Source organism: Balaenoptera ricei, chromosome X (assembly GCF_028023285.1).
Source record: "Balaenoptera ricei isolate mBalRic1 chromosome X, mBalRic1.hap2, whole genome shotgun sequence".
NCBI classification, from domain to species: Eukaryota; Metazoa; Chordata; class Mammalia; order Artiodactyla; family Balaenopteridae; genus Balaenoptera; species Balaenoptera ricei.
In genome coordinates this window covers 96,820,936-96,835,056 of record NC_082660.1, presented here as the reverse complement: position 1 = coordinate 96,835,056, position 14,121 = coordinate 96,820,936, and the positions used below count along the sequence as shown (strand labels likewise).

Genomic DNA, 14,121 nt, shown 5'->3' with positions numbered 1-14,121 from the left:
TCCATTGTATATATGTACCACAACTTCTTTATCCATTGATCTTTCACTGGGCATTTAGGTTGCTTCCATGACCTGGCTATTGTAAATAGTGCTGCAATGAACATTGGGGTGCATGTGTCTTTTTGAATTACGGTTTTCTCTGGGTATATGCCCAGTAGTGGGATTTCTGGATCATATGGTAATTCTATTTTTAGTTTTTTAAGGAACCTCCATATTGTTCCCCATAGTGGCTGTATCAATTTACATTCCCACCAACAGTGCAAGAGGGTTCCCTTTTCTCCACACCCTCTCCAGCATTTGTTGTTTTGTAGATTTTCTGATGATGTCCATTCTAACTGGTGTGAGGTGGTACCTCATTGTAGCTTTGATTTGCATTTCTCTAATAATTAGTGATGTTGAGCATCTTTTCATGTGCTTCTTGGCCATCTGTCATTTTCAGTTTATTTTTGTGTATGGTGTGAGGAAGTGTTCTAAATTCATTCTTTTACATGTAGTTGTCCAGTTTTCCCAACACCACTTATTGAAGGGGCTGTCTTTTCTCCATTGTATATTCTTGCCTCCTTTATCAAAAATAAGGTGACCATAGGTGCGTGGGTTTATCTCTGGGCTTTCTATCCTGTCCCATTGATCTATATTTCTGTTTCTGTGCCAGTACCGTACTGTCTTGATGACTGTAGCTTTGTAGTATAGTCTGAAGTCCAGGAGTCTGATTCCTCCAGCTCCATTTTTCTTTCTCAAGATTGCTTTGGCTATTCGGGGTCTTCTGTGTTTCCATACAAATTGTAAAATTTTTTCTTCTAGTTCTGTGAAAAATGCCATTGGTAGTTTGATAGGGATTGCACTGAATCTGTAGATTGCTTTGGGTGGTATAGTCATTTTCACAATATTGATTCTTCCAATCCAAGAACATGGTATATCTCTCCATCTGTTTGTATCATCTTTAATTTCTTTCATCAGTGTCTTATAGTTTTCTGCATCCAGGTCTTTTGTCTCCTTAGGTAGGTTTATTCCTAGGTATTTTATTCTTTTTGTTGCAATGGTAAATGGGAGTGTTTCCTTAATTTCTCTTTCAGATTTTTCATCATTAGTGTGTAGGAATGCAAGAGATTTCTGTGCATTAATTTTGTATCCTGCTACTTTACCAAATTCATTGATTAGCTCTAGTAGTTTTCTGGTAGCAGCTCTAGGATTCTCTCTATATAGTATCACGTCATCTGCAAACAGTGACAGTTTTACCTCTTCTTTTCCAATTTGCATTCCTTTTATTTCTTTTTCTTCTAAAACTTCCAAAACTGTGTTGAATAATAGTGGTGAGAGTGGGCAACCTTGTCTTGTTCCTGATCTTAGTGGAAATGGTTTCAGTTTTTCACCACTGAGAACAATGTTGGCTGTGGGTTTGTCATATATGGCCTTTATTATGTTGAGGTAAGTTCCCTCTGTGCCTACTTTCTGGAGAGATTTTATCATGAATGGATGTTGAATTTTGTCGAAAGTTTTTTCTGCATCTATAGAGATTATCATATGGTTTTTACCCTTCAATTTGTTAATATGGTGTATCACATTGATTCACTTGCATATATTGAAGAATCCTTGCATTCCTGGGATAAACCCCACTTGATCATGGTGTATGATCCTTTTAATGTGCTGTTGGATTCTGTTTGCTATTTTGTATTTTGTATTTTGTTGAGGATTATGGCATCTGTGTTCATCAGTGATATTGGCCTGTAGTTTTCTTTCTTTGTGACATCTTTGTCTGGTTTTGGTATCAGGGTGATGGTAGCCTCGTAGAATGTGTTTGGGAGTGTTCCTTCCTCTGCTGTATTTTGGAAGAGTTTGAGAAGGATAGGTGTTAGCTCTTCTCTAAATATTTGGTAGAATTCGCCTATGAAGCCATCTGATCCTGGGCTTTTGTTTGTTGGAATATTTTTAATCACAGTCTCAATTTCAGTGCTTGTGGTTGGTCTGTTTATATTTTCTATTTCTTCCTGGTTCAGCTTCAGAAGGTTGTTCTTTTCTAAGAATTTGTCCATTTCTTCCAGGTTGTCCATTTTATTGGCATAGAGTTACTTGTAGTAATCTGTCATGGTCCTTTGTATTTCTGCAGTGTCGGTTGTTACTTCTCCTTTTTCATTTCTAATTCTACTGATTTGAGTCTTCTCCCTTTTTTTCTTGATGAGTCTGGCTAATGATTTATCAATTTTGTTTATCTTCTCAGAGAAGCAGCTTTAGTTTTATTGATCTTTGCTATTGTTTCCTTCATTTCTTTTTCATTTTTTTCTGAGCTGATCTTATGATTTCTTTCCTTCTGCTAACTTTGGGGGTTTTTTCGTTCTTCTTTCTCTGATTGCTTTAGATGTAAGGTTAAGTTGCTTATTTGAGATGTTTCTTGTTTCTTGAGGTAGGATTGTATTGCTATAAACTTCCCTCTTAGAATTGCTTTTGCTGCATCCCATAGGTTTTGTGTCATCATGTTTTCATTGTCATTTGTTTCTAGGTATTTTTTAATTTCCTCTTTGATTTCTTCAGTGATCTCTTGGCTATTTAGTAGCTTATTGTTTAGCCTCCATGTGTTTGTCTTTTTTACATTTTTTTCCTATAATTGATATCTAGTCTCATAGCATTGTGGTCAGAAAGATTCTTGATACGATTTCAATTTTCTTAAATTTTCTAGGGCTTGATTTATGACCCAAGATATGATCTATCCTGGAGAATGTTCTATGAGCACTTTATAAGAAAGTATATTCTGTTGTTTTTGGATGGCATGTGCTATAAATATCAATTAAGTCCATCCTGTTTAATGTATCATTTAAAGTTTGTGTTTCCTTATTTATTTTCATTTTGGTTGATCTGTCCATTGGTGAAAGTGGGGTGTTAAAGTCCCCTACTATGATTGTTTTACTGTCGATTTCCCCTTTTAAGGCTCTTAGCATTTGCCTTATATATTGATGTGCTCCTTTGCTGGGTGCATAAATATTTACAATTGTTCTATCTTCTTCTTGGATTGATCCTTTGATCATTATGTAGTGTCCTTCTTTATCTCTTGTAATAGTCTTTATTTTAAAGTCTATTTTGTCTGATATGAAAATTGCTACCCTAGCTTCCTTTTGATTTCCATTTGCATGGAATATCTCTTTCCATCCCCTCACTTTCAGTCTGTCTGTGTCCCTAAGTCTGAAGTGGGTCTCTTGTAGACAGCATATATACGGTTCTTGTTGTTGTATCCATTCAGCCAGTCTATGTCTTTTGGTTGGAGCATTTAATCCATTTACTTTTAAGGTAATTATCGATATGTATGTTCCTATTACCACTTCTTAATTGTTTTGGGTTTGTTACTGTAGGTCTTTTCCTTCTCTTGTGTTTCCTGCCTAGAGAAATTCCTTTAGCATTTGTTGTAAAGCTGGTTTGGTGGTGCTGAATTCTCTTAGGTTTTGCTTGTCTGTAAAGGTTTTAATTTCTCCATCGAATATGAATGAGATCCTTGCTGGGTAGAGTAATCTTGCTTGTGGGTTTTTCCCTTTCATCACTTTAAATATGTCCTGCCACTTCCTTCTGGCTTGCAGAGTTTCTGCTGAGCTGTTAACCTTATGGGGATTCAGTTGTATGTTATTTGTTGCTTTTCCCTTGCTGCTTTTAATATTTTTTCTTTGTATTTAATTTTTGATGGTTTGATTTTTGATTAATATGTGTCTTGGTGTGTTTCTCCTTGGATTTATCCTGTTTGGGACTCTCTGCACTTCCTGGACTTGATTGACTATTTCCTTTCCCATATTAAGGAAGTTTTCAACTATAATCTCTTCAAATACTTTCTCAGACCCTTTGTTTTTCTCTTCTTCTGGGACCCCTATAATTCGAATATTGCTGCATTTAATGCTGTCCCAGAGGTCTCAGAGAGTGCCCTCAATTCTTTTTCATTCTTTTTTCTTTATTCGGCTCTGCAGTAGTTATTTCCACTATTTTTCTTCCTGGTCACGTATCTGTTCTTCTGCCTCAGTTATTCTGCTATCGATTCCTTCTAGAGAATTTTTAATTTCATTTATTGTGTTGTTCATCCTTGTTTGTTTGCTCTTTAGTTATTCTAGGTCCATGTTAAATGTTTCTTGTATTTTCTCCATTCTATTTCCAAGATTTTGGATCATCTTTACTGTCATTACTCTGAATTCTTTTTCAGGTAGACTGCCTATTTCCTCTTCATTTGTTTGGTCTGGTGGGTTTTTACCTTGCTCCCTCATCTGCTGCATTTCTCTGTCTTCTCATTTTGCTTATCTTTCTGTGTTTGGGGGTCTCCTTTTCGCAGGGTGCAAGTTCGTATTTCCTGTTGTTTTTGGTGTCTGTCCCCAGTGGGTAAGGTTGGTTCAGTGGGTTGTGTAGGCTTCCTGGTGGAGGGGACTGGTGCCTGTGTTCTGGTGGATGACGCTGGATCTTGTCTTTCTGGTGGGCAGGGATGCGTCCAGTGGTGTGTTTTGGGGTGTCTGTGAACTTAGTATGATTTTAGGCAGCCTCCCTGCTAATGGGTGGGGCTGTGTTCCTCTCTTGCTAGTTGTTTGGCATGGGGCATCCAGCACTGGAGCTTGCTGGCTGTTGGGTGGAGCTGGGTCTTAGCGTTGAAGTGGAGTTCTCTGGGAGAGCTCTTGCTGAATGATATTACGTGGGGCCAGGAGGTCTCTGATGGTCCAATGTCCTGAACTCGGCTCTCCCACCTCAGAGGCTCAGGCCTGACACCAGGCCAGAGCACCAAGACCCTGTCAGCCGTGTGGCCAGGTACGTGGGAATTTTCTTGCCTTTTGGGAAGTCTGAGGTCTTCTGCCAATGTTCAGTAGGTGTTCTGTAGGCATTGTTCCACATGTAGATGTATTTTTGATTTATTTGTGGGGAGGAAGGTGATCTCCACGTCTTACTCTTCCACCATCTTGAAGGTCTCCCCCATCACCACCTTAATGTATCAGTGGTGAGATCAGGATGAGAATTCTCATGGCAGAGTGGAGAGCTTCGTATGTTTTTAGAAACACTGTTCTTCCCTTCAGATCACAGTTAGCAGTAAGAATTCTTCAAGTGTATTTATTCTGAGTGTTACTTTAGTTTCAGTAACCTGGGAATCTTCTTAAAATTACCTATGACAAGTGGGAGAACAGTGTTCTCTCTCTTTCTCTCTTTTTCCCCCTCCTTCCCTCTCTTCCTTTCTTCCTCCCTCCCTTCCCCTCTCTCCCCCTTCCTACCTCCTTCTTCCCCTTTTTGAATGAGAAATAAACCTTAATTAGGTTAAACTCCTGAGACTTCAGGGTTGCTTTTAAACAGCAGCCTAACCTAATACTGAAGTATATTCTACAGCAACTAAAACCTTAAAATCTGTCTTTGGCTTAGCAGGCATGCAACAATGAGGAAACCCATATTGGAAGCTGAAAAGATGGCCAACCATATTAAGCAGTGAGAATAAATGTTAAAACTCTTGCCTCACATAAATTGGAGGTCATATTATGTGCCTACTCAGCAGGCACTTCTACAAGAAATTGGGAATCAAAACCTTATTTGTGTGGGTTAGTTTTTTACACTAATTGAAATTTTCATTGAGGTAATTGTGGATTCACATTTAGTGTAAGGAATAATATAGGTCCTGAAGAAATAATATAGAGTCCCTATTGATAGTTTACCTAGTTCTTCCCAGTGATAGCATCTTACAAAACTGTAGTTCTGTATTGCAACTGGGGTATTAACATTGATAAAATTTGTCTTGTTCAGATTTCTACAGTTTTACTTGTGTGTGTGTGTGTGTGTGTGTGTGTTTAGTCATATACAATTTTATCACATGTGTAGGTTTGTATATCCACAACCATAGTAAAAATACAGAATAGTTCCATTACTACAAGAATTCCTCATATTCCCCTTTTATTGCCACACCCACCTCCCTCCTACCATATCCCCCCTACTCCCTGCCCCCTAATTCTTGGCAACCACTAATCTATTCTCCCTTTCTAAAATTTTATCATTTCAAAATACTATATAAGATGAAATCATATAGCATGTATCCTTTAGGGGTTGGCTTTTTTTCACTTAGCATAATTCCCCAGAGATTCATCTAAATTGCTATGTGTATCAGTGGTTTGATCCTTTTTGTTGCTGAGTAGTTTTGCATGGTTTAGATGTACTACAGTCTGTTTACACATTTACCTGTTGTTGTAGTACATCTTAGGTGTTTCCAGCTTTTGGCTACTTATGAGTAAAGCTTCTATAAATGTTTATGTACAGAGTCTTGTGTGAACATAAGTTTTCATTTCTCTTGGATAGATGCCCAAGAGTGCAATTGCTAGGTCATATGGTAGTTGCGTCTTTACTTTTATTTAAAAAACTGTTACACTGTTTTCCAGAGAGACTGTACCATTTTACATACCCACCAGCAATGTATGAATAATCTAATTTGTCTGCGTCCTCAACATTTGGTATTTTCACTTTTTTTTTTCATTTTAACCATTCTGATAGATGTGTAGTGAGATCACTGAAGTTTTAATTTGCATTTTCCTAATGACTAATGATGTTGAACATCTTTTCATGTGCTTATTTGTCATGAGTATATCCTCTTTGATGAAATGTCAGTTCTTGCCTTTTGTCCATTATCTAATTGGATTTTTTTTTACTGTTGTTTTGAGAGTTCATTATATATTCTAGATACTAGTCCTTTGCTAGCTCTGTGGTTTGCATATATTTTCTCCTACTCTGTACCTTGTCTCTTCTTAGCAGAGTTGTTCACAGGACAAAAGTTTTTAAAATTAAGTCCAGTTTATCAATTTTTCCTTTTATGGATCATGCTTTTGGTGTGAAGTCTAAGAACTTTCTGTGTAGTCCTACATACCCCCAATTTTCTTCTCTGTTTTTTCCTACAAGTTTTATTGTTTTATATTTTATATTTAAGGCTGTGATCCATTTTGAGTTAATTTTTGTATAAGATGTGAAGTTTAGATCAACGTTTTTTTTTTCCTCTATGGATATCAAATTGTTTTCTGGGATCTCTATTCCGTAGATCTATATGTCTTTCCCTCCACCAATACCACACTCTCTTCATCAATGTAGCTGTATAGTAAGCCTTAATATCTTGGAGAGTAATTTCTCCCACTTTATTTTTCTCCATCAAGGTTGTTTTAGCTATTTTAATTCCTTTGCATTTCCATAAAAATTTGCTGGGATTTGATAGGAATTACATTAAATTTATAGATCAGTTTGGGGGGAAATTGACATCTTTACTGTATTGATTCTTCTCATCCATGAACATAGTATGTCTCAGTATTTATTTAGGTCTTCTTTGAGTTCTTTCATCAGCATTTTGTAATTTTCAGCACCCACATCATGTATATGTTTTGGTTTTGTCCGACTTATACCTAAGTATTTCATTTTATTTGTAGTGATTGTAAATGATATTGTGTTTTAAATTCTGATTTCCACATGTTCATTTTTAGTACATAAAAACACAATTTTTATATGTTGATCTTGTATGCCTGCTGAACTCACTTCTAGGAGTTTGGTATTTTGGGGTTTTGTTTTGTTTTGTTTTTGATTCCTCGGGATTTTCTACATAGGTAGTTACATCATCTGCAAAAAGGGACAATTTTATTTTTTCCTTCCCCATCTGTATGCTATTTATGTCTTTTTCTCACATTACACTGGCTAGAACTTCAGGACCATGTTGAATAAGAGTGGTGAGAACAAACGTCTTTGCCTTGCTTCTGAGTTTAGTCTTTCACTGGAAGTATGATTTTAGGTATAGGTTTTTTTGTAGATGCTTTTTATCAAATTGAGGTAATTCCACTCTTTTCCTGACTTTTTTTATCATTAATTTTTATTATTAATGAGTATGGATTTTGTCAAATGCTTTTTCTACATCAATTGATATAATCATATGATTTTTCTTCTTTAACTTGTTGATATGGTGAATTACATTGACACATTTTTAAACATTGATTCAACCTTACATTTATGGAATAAATTCTACTTGGCCCTGGTTTCTAGTTCCTTTTATATGTTGGTTTGCTAGAATTTTCTTGAGGATTTTTAAGTGTTTGAGAGATTTTTTTAAATTGTTATTTTATATTGGAGTATAGTTTATTTACAATGTTGTGTTAGTTTCAGGTGTACAGCAAAGTGATTTAGTTATACACATACATATATCTATTCTTTTTCAGATTCTTTCCCATATAGGTTATTACAGCGGTTTGAGTTGATTTTTGTTCATAGTTAGAGGTAGGGGGTCAACTTCAGTTCCATGTAGATATGTAGTTGTCCCTGTATTATTTGCTGAAAAAGACTATGCTTCCCCCCATTGTATTGTCTTGGCACCTTTGTTAAAAATGAATTGACCATAAATATAAGGTTTTATTTCTGGACTTCATTTCTGTTCCATTGATCTCTATGGCTATACTATGCTAATACCATGCTGTCTCGATTACTGTAGCTTTGTAGTATGTTTTAAAATTGGGTGGTGTAATTCCTGCAATTTATTATTCTTTTTCAGATTGCTTTGGCTATTATGGGTCCTTTGTCTTTCCATGTAAATTTTAAAGCTTGTCTATTTCTACAGAAGTAGCCTTCTGGAATTTTCATAGGCACTGCATTGAATTTGTAGATCAATTTGTGGAGAATTGACATCTTAACACTATTGAGTCTTTCAATCCATGAACATGGAATATCTCTTCATTTTTTTAGATCTTAAGTTTCTCTTAGCAATGATTTATAGTTTCCAGTGTACAAGTCTTATAGTTCATTTGCTAAGTTTATTCCTGAGTGTTTTAATTCTTTTTTATGCTACTGTGAATGGAGTTGTTTTATTAATTTCACTTTCATATTGTTCAGTACAATTGCTTTTTTAATAATGTCAAATGTATATGGCATATTTCTCATCAAATTTTGACTATTACTAGCATTTTACTTCTAGTATGATATATAATTTAATACGCCTGCAGGGACAATCACTGACGCATATCATGGGACCAGAACTCTGGGCAGTTAAGTGCCTAGGTGCAGTTTTTGTCCTTAAAGAGTGAAACTCCTGAAAAATGTAAAGTATGTTAATACAGAGATAGTCTTGAGAATTCAATTTGAAGCCATGACAAAATATTTATGGTAAGCCTCTCTTAATAATGCTGACTTGTGTTTCTCGACATTTCATTGATTTTTAAAAATGTTTATAAAAGTACTCTTTTGCATTTAATATGTATCAATCAGCAAATTAAGTAGTCTGTGCTTATGTTGACACTTCTGGCCTCAAGTTAATGGCTTGTTGTAGTGCTCATTTGTGTTTCTGTCACATTGAAAAATGTTATTCAGGGGGAAAAAATTGGTCCCTGCAGTTAGTTATTACAACAGAAAGGAGATGTGTTTTCCCAGACTGTTCTCCTAGCCTTTCAGTAGACAACCATCATTTAAATCACTTGTTCTTAAAAGGTGTGATCTTACGGAATGCCTATATGTCATAAGATAGAATGAGGTATTATACTTCAAAAACTGCAAAACATTGGTTCTTTTCCAATTGGCTGAAGAAAATTAAAGTATATTGTCCCACATTTTTTAGTTTTTCTCTTGTAAAGTTTTCCTTACATTTTTGGCACCAGTTATTGCTTATCAACCAGTGAACATTAGTGAATACTAAAACAAATGACCAAATTTATTTGTACACATTAACAGAAAAACTCAGATTATCACACTTACTTCAACAGCTTATTTTTACTGCAGAAAGTTACTGTTCTATATGGTGAAACTAATGGTATTTTGTGTTGTTCTGCCCCTGAGCAAATTAAGGACCACGAAGTTAAATAAATCATTAGAAAGGAACTGAAATGTGAAAATATTCAGTGTACTAATTTTCTTATAGGCAGCAAAGACCTACCAAAATCTACACATTCAATTTCATGACCATCCTGTATGACACTTTTAGGCTGTAATGAGTAAAAAGCAGTTAACACTTCTCTTCAACAAAATACAAATGTCAGGTAGACTGTTACTTCCCTGAAAGCTAGGGAGAGCAAATCAAGAACAGTCTTGTGCAATAGTTTCCAACCAGACAGAGGCATGTTTTTCTCTTCCTCTGTATTTTCTAATACTTAAAGCTATTAAAATTGACATGTATGGGACTCCCCTGGCTGTCCAGTGGTTAAGACTCCGCACTTCCACTGCAGGGGGCACAGGTTCAATCCCTGGTCGGGGAACTAAGATCCCACAAGGTGCACGGCGTGGCCAAAAAAAAAAAAAAAAAATTGACACGTAAAGTTTTGTCAATCATATGTTGAAGGGAGAATGTAAGTTACGTTCCTGGGATATTTTGTCCTCTGAGTAATGATGTGTGCCTTTTCCCCTTATAGACATGCTGCAAAGGAAGGTAGAAGAGGTACAAGTTTTCCAGCATCGTCGTTACAAGGAGCAGGAATGCAATGTCAGGATTGCTTTTGATTGAATGACCCTATCTTCAGCATGCTGTTTTTGGATTATACATTACCTACCAAGTTTGATGGTGTTTGTTAGAGTAGTATTTACAGTTAATATTTAATCTTTGGTGGCAATAAAGGCTGCATGTATTTTTTCCCCCACTTAAATATTGTGCTGTTGGGAATGATACTGTAGTTTGGCTCTTAGTATTAGCAAATCAAAACTATATCAGCTCTTCTGTCTAGAGAGCAACCTATTTGATGTTGACTCTGTGTGTGCAATTCATGGCTTACTCTGCTAGATTCCATATCTTACTGCCAGCACGCATTGTCCTTTTCACTGCAATCAGATCATAAAGAAATGTTTGCCAAAAAATAGATGCCAACCAGTCTTTACTGGGTGCCTGTTAACATTCAACGTATAGTGTTAGCTACTGTGAAGTCTCTATCCTCAAAAGAACTTACTGTCTACTTTGAGATATACTTAATGCCTGTCTGTATAAAAAAACAGTATAGACAATACAAGGAAGTGTGTTATGAAGTACAGAAAGTATGCTGTAGAAATTCAGAGAAGGGAGGAAGAGTTAGGATGGATTTGGGACTTGATTTAGGTTATTTTAAAAAGGGTATGGTTCAGGCAATTCATTTATTTTTGATGTACAGATAATCTGGTGTTTTACTTGGTTTTAGCATATGATTTATAGTTGTATATTTGTTTATTTGTTTTTCAAGAAAAAGCGTTGTTCTTAGTTTGGAAACAGTCTGATTTCTTGTGTTTCATGTTTTACCTAAGTCATAAATAAAGGCAATGCTCTGAAAAATAAAAGTATAACACTAAAATAAACAACTTAAAAGTTTTTGAGTGACTAAAGCTTAATTGCCTGTAATTCCTGAGCTGAACTTCTGTTGTACTGACTGAACATGACCATCCTGAAGGGTACATATTATGGAAAGAAAATATTTTTGAAATGAGTATTAGTGATTTACATCACCTTATGAGTAAACCAAATATCAGAACTTACATGGCCTCTTTTTTTCCTACCCACACTTCTCAAAGTAGCAGCTTCTAATCGGGTAAGTTTTCATTACCTCTCAAAATTACAGAGACCATTTAACTTTATGGATGATTTCTGTAGGTAAACAGCTTTTGAGTATTATCTTGAGTAATCTTTAGTGTTTGAATACAATATTATTATCCTAGATAAAGACATTTTCCCTATTGTTTTTGGCAGTTCAACTCTTATAGTCTGTGAATACGTTAAGTTCCACATTCAGTAAAGAGAACATAGTATATAGAAGGAAATACTGGATTTATTCTTGTCCCTGCTTAATTAACTGGACAGATAATTTCATTTGGAGCATTATCTTTTGTCTATAACATGAAAGAGTTGGACCATATGAAGGTTTTCCCAACTGGAAGAAACTAGTTTTCATTTCTCACAAGTTTTTTGACTCCTTTATGTCTTTTCACTACCAGTACTTGCTTACTGTAAACTTCCTCAGTAAAATGAAGAAAGAGGAGGCTACAGTACTCCTGTTGACTTTGCATTGGCAGTTCTAATATTTTTTTTCCAGGACATAAAAGAGGCATGTGATACAGAGTGAAGTAAGTCAGAAAGAGAAAAACAAATACCGTATGCTAACACATATATATGGAATCTAAAAAAAAAAAAATGGTTATGAAGAACCTAGGGGCAGGATGGGAATAAAGACGCAGACCTACTAGAGAATGGACTTGAGGACATGGGGAGGGGGAAGGGTAAGCTGGTACAAAGTGAGAGAGTGGCATGGACATATATACACTACCAAATGTAAAACCGATAGCTAGTGGGAAGCAGCTGCATAGCACAGGGACATCAGCTCCATGCTTTGTGACCACCTAGAGGGTGGGAGGGAGGGAGACACAAGGGAGAAGAGATAGATATGGGGATATATGTATATGTATAGCTGATTCACTTTGTTATAAAGCTGAAACTAACACACCATTGTAAAGCAATTATACTCCAATAAAGATGTTTAAAAAAAAAGGCTAAAAAAAAAAAAAAGAGGCATATGAATGGCAAGTGGCTTCCAGATCAATGCAGTAATACTGTGGGTTTACTGGTAGATCTCAGTGTACTATTTGGAGCCTTGGACTAAATCGTTTTTAAGGTTCCTTCTGACTCTGGTTCTAACGTGTCTAAAACACATGGCATTGTTGAACAGATATTAATTAAAAGATCAGAAATAACCTATTCTTGCCAGTAATTTTAAGGCTACATTTATGTTAGGTACTGGAATCTTGAGACCCCTCTCCCCCACAGCCATTGGTAAAGACCAGCTAAGATATTAGCTGAAGGAGAATTCTTAAATTTGTCGTGCTGACACTTTCCCAGTGCTTATCTACTTTTTTTGTCCTCTGAAAAAGACAGCATTTATGCTATCTCATTTGGAGGATTTGAAAGACATGCACAGTTGTTTACTCTTAATATTAGATGAGTGATGCTATCCCTCTTCAAGAGAAGATTTTTGGTTTTAGCATCTTCTTTCATATCTGGAAATTATAATTGCTTCATAATGTATTCATCAGAAGTGTGCTGTGAACAAAGCACCTAAAAAGGACAAAGCCTGAAAATATGTCTATGTTAAGGAGGAACTTCTGGCTTAAACTAACCTTGTTAAATTGTCAGAAAGACAAATGCGGCATATTTTTCAGTTTGTCATAAACTCTTCTGGGGGTGAAATTGTGAAATTACCTCGTGCTAAGATCTCTGTGCCCATGAATAACATCTAGAAATCTCAAAGCTTTTAATATACTGTCTGATATCCTTTTGAAGTGGGGAGAGGATGCTGTGGGGAAATGGAATAGCTATTATTCCACAGGTAATAAATTTGGCAGAGCTAGAAATAGCCTGGTTTTCCTTCTAGTGCAATTTTCTGAATGTTTGTCCCTTGGTACCTACCACTTGGACTGGCTACAGTTATACACAGGTACATAGAGTACTTCCTTATGACTTTGCTTTGTAGTTGTAATTCCACCCCATGTATGTCTTTTTAGCCATTCATTCTCCACTCATCCCACCTAGTGGATTTGTAATGTAGTGTGTATCACTTCAGTACCAATAGAATGTATGTTTTATAGGAAGTTGTATACAAGTCTGGTGTGGTGGTCAGTGTAGTAATCTGTTCCACCCTTTGCCGCCTTCCCAGGGGACAGACACACTAGCAACTTTGGTGTATTCTTCCATTTCCTTGTTGATCAATGTGTCAATTGGACAGTTTGGTTGAGCAGCAGAATTCAGCCCACCACCATATAGGATTTACTTAATGCGGGTTATGTTATGACCCACACTTTGTTTTTGCTTAGATTCCATCCCTGTTCTGTGCCAAAACCACAAAATGGTGCATGTTAGAGCTGCATTCATTCACCTGTGTGCTTCAAGAGCACAGTCATTTGCATATGCTAGGTCTTGGATAACTCTAGTACTTTCCATGACATTCTCATCTGTTAGAAATTCTCAGGATAGGAAGTATAATGTCTTCCAGTAGCTGCTCTTTGGTCTTATCCTCTAACTTGTGTGTGGCAATACAGACAGTTTGAATAAGTCTGAACCTACTGGATGAACTTGGAATATTTGCTCATAGATGACCACGCTGCAAGTGATTTTAAAACGATTCTTTTGTATAGTACTTTATAGTCACCCTATTCTGAAGCATTATCGCCATTTTACAGATGAGGAAA

General features: G+C 36.1%; 1 protein-coding gene across 1 annotated transcript in view; it reads left to right on the top strand.

The window, feature by feature from the left end:
* Nucleotides 1-11,227, top strand: part of LOC132357162 (nuclear pore glycoprotein p62-like) — a 78,525-nt gene extending 67,298 nt beyond the window's left edge. The window contains exon 12 of the mRNA XM_059910453.1: nucleotides 10,338-11,227. Within this exon, the coding sequence (XP_059766436.1) occupies nucleotides 10,338-10,429 (92 nt within the window). The 3' untranslated portion in view covers nucleotides 10,430-11,227. The remainder of the gene's footprint in view (nucleotides 1-10,337) is intronic.
* Nucleotides 11,228-14,121: the final 2,894 nt, after the last annotated feature.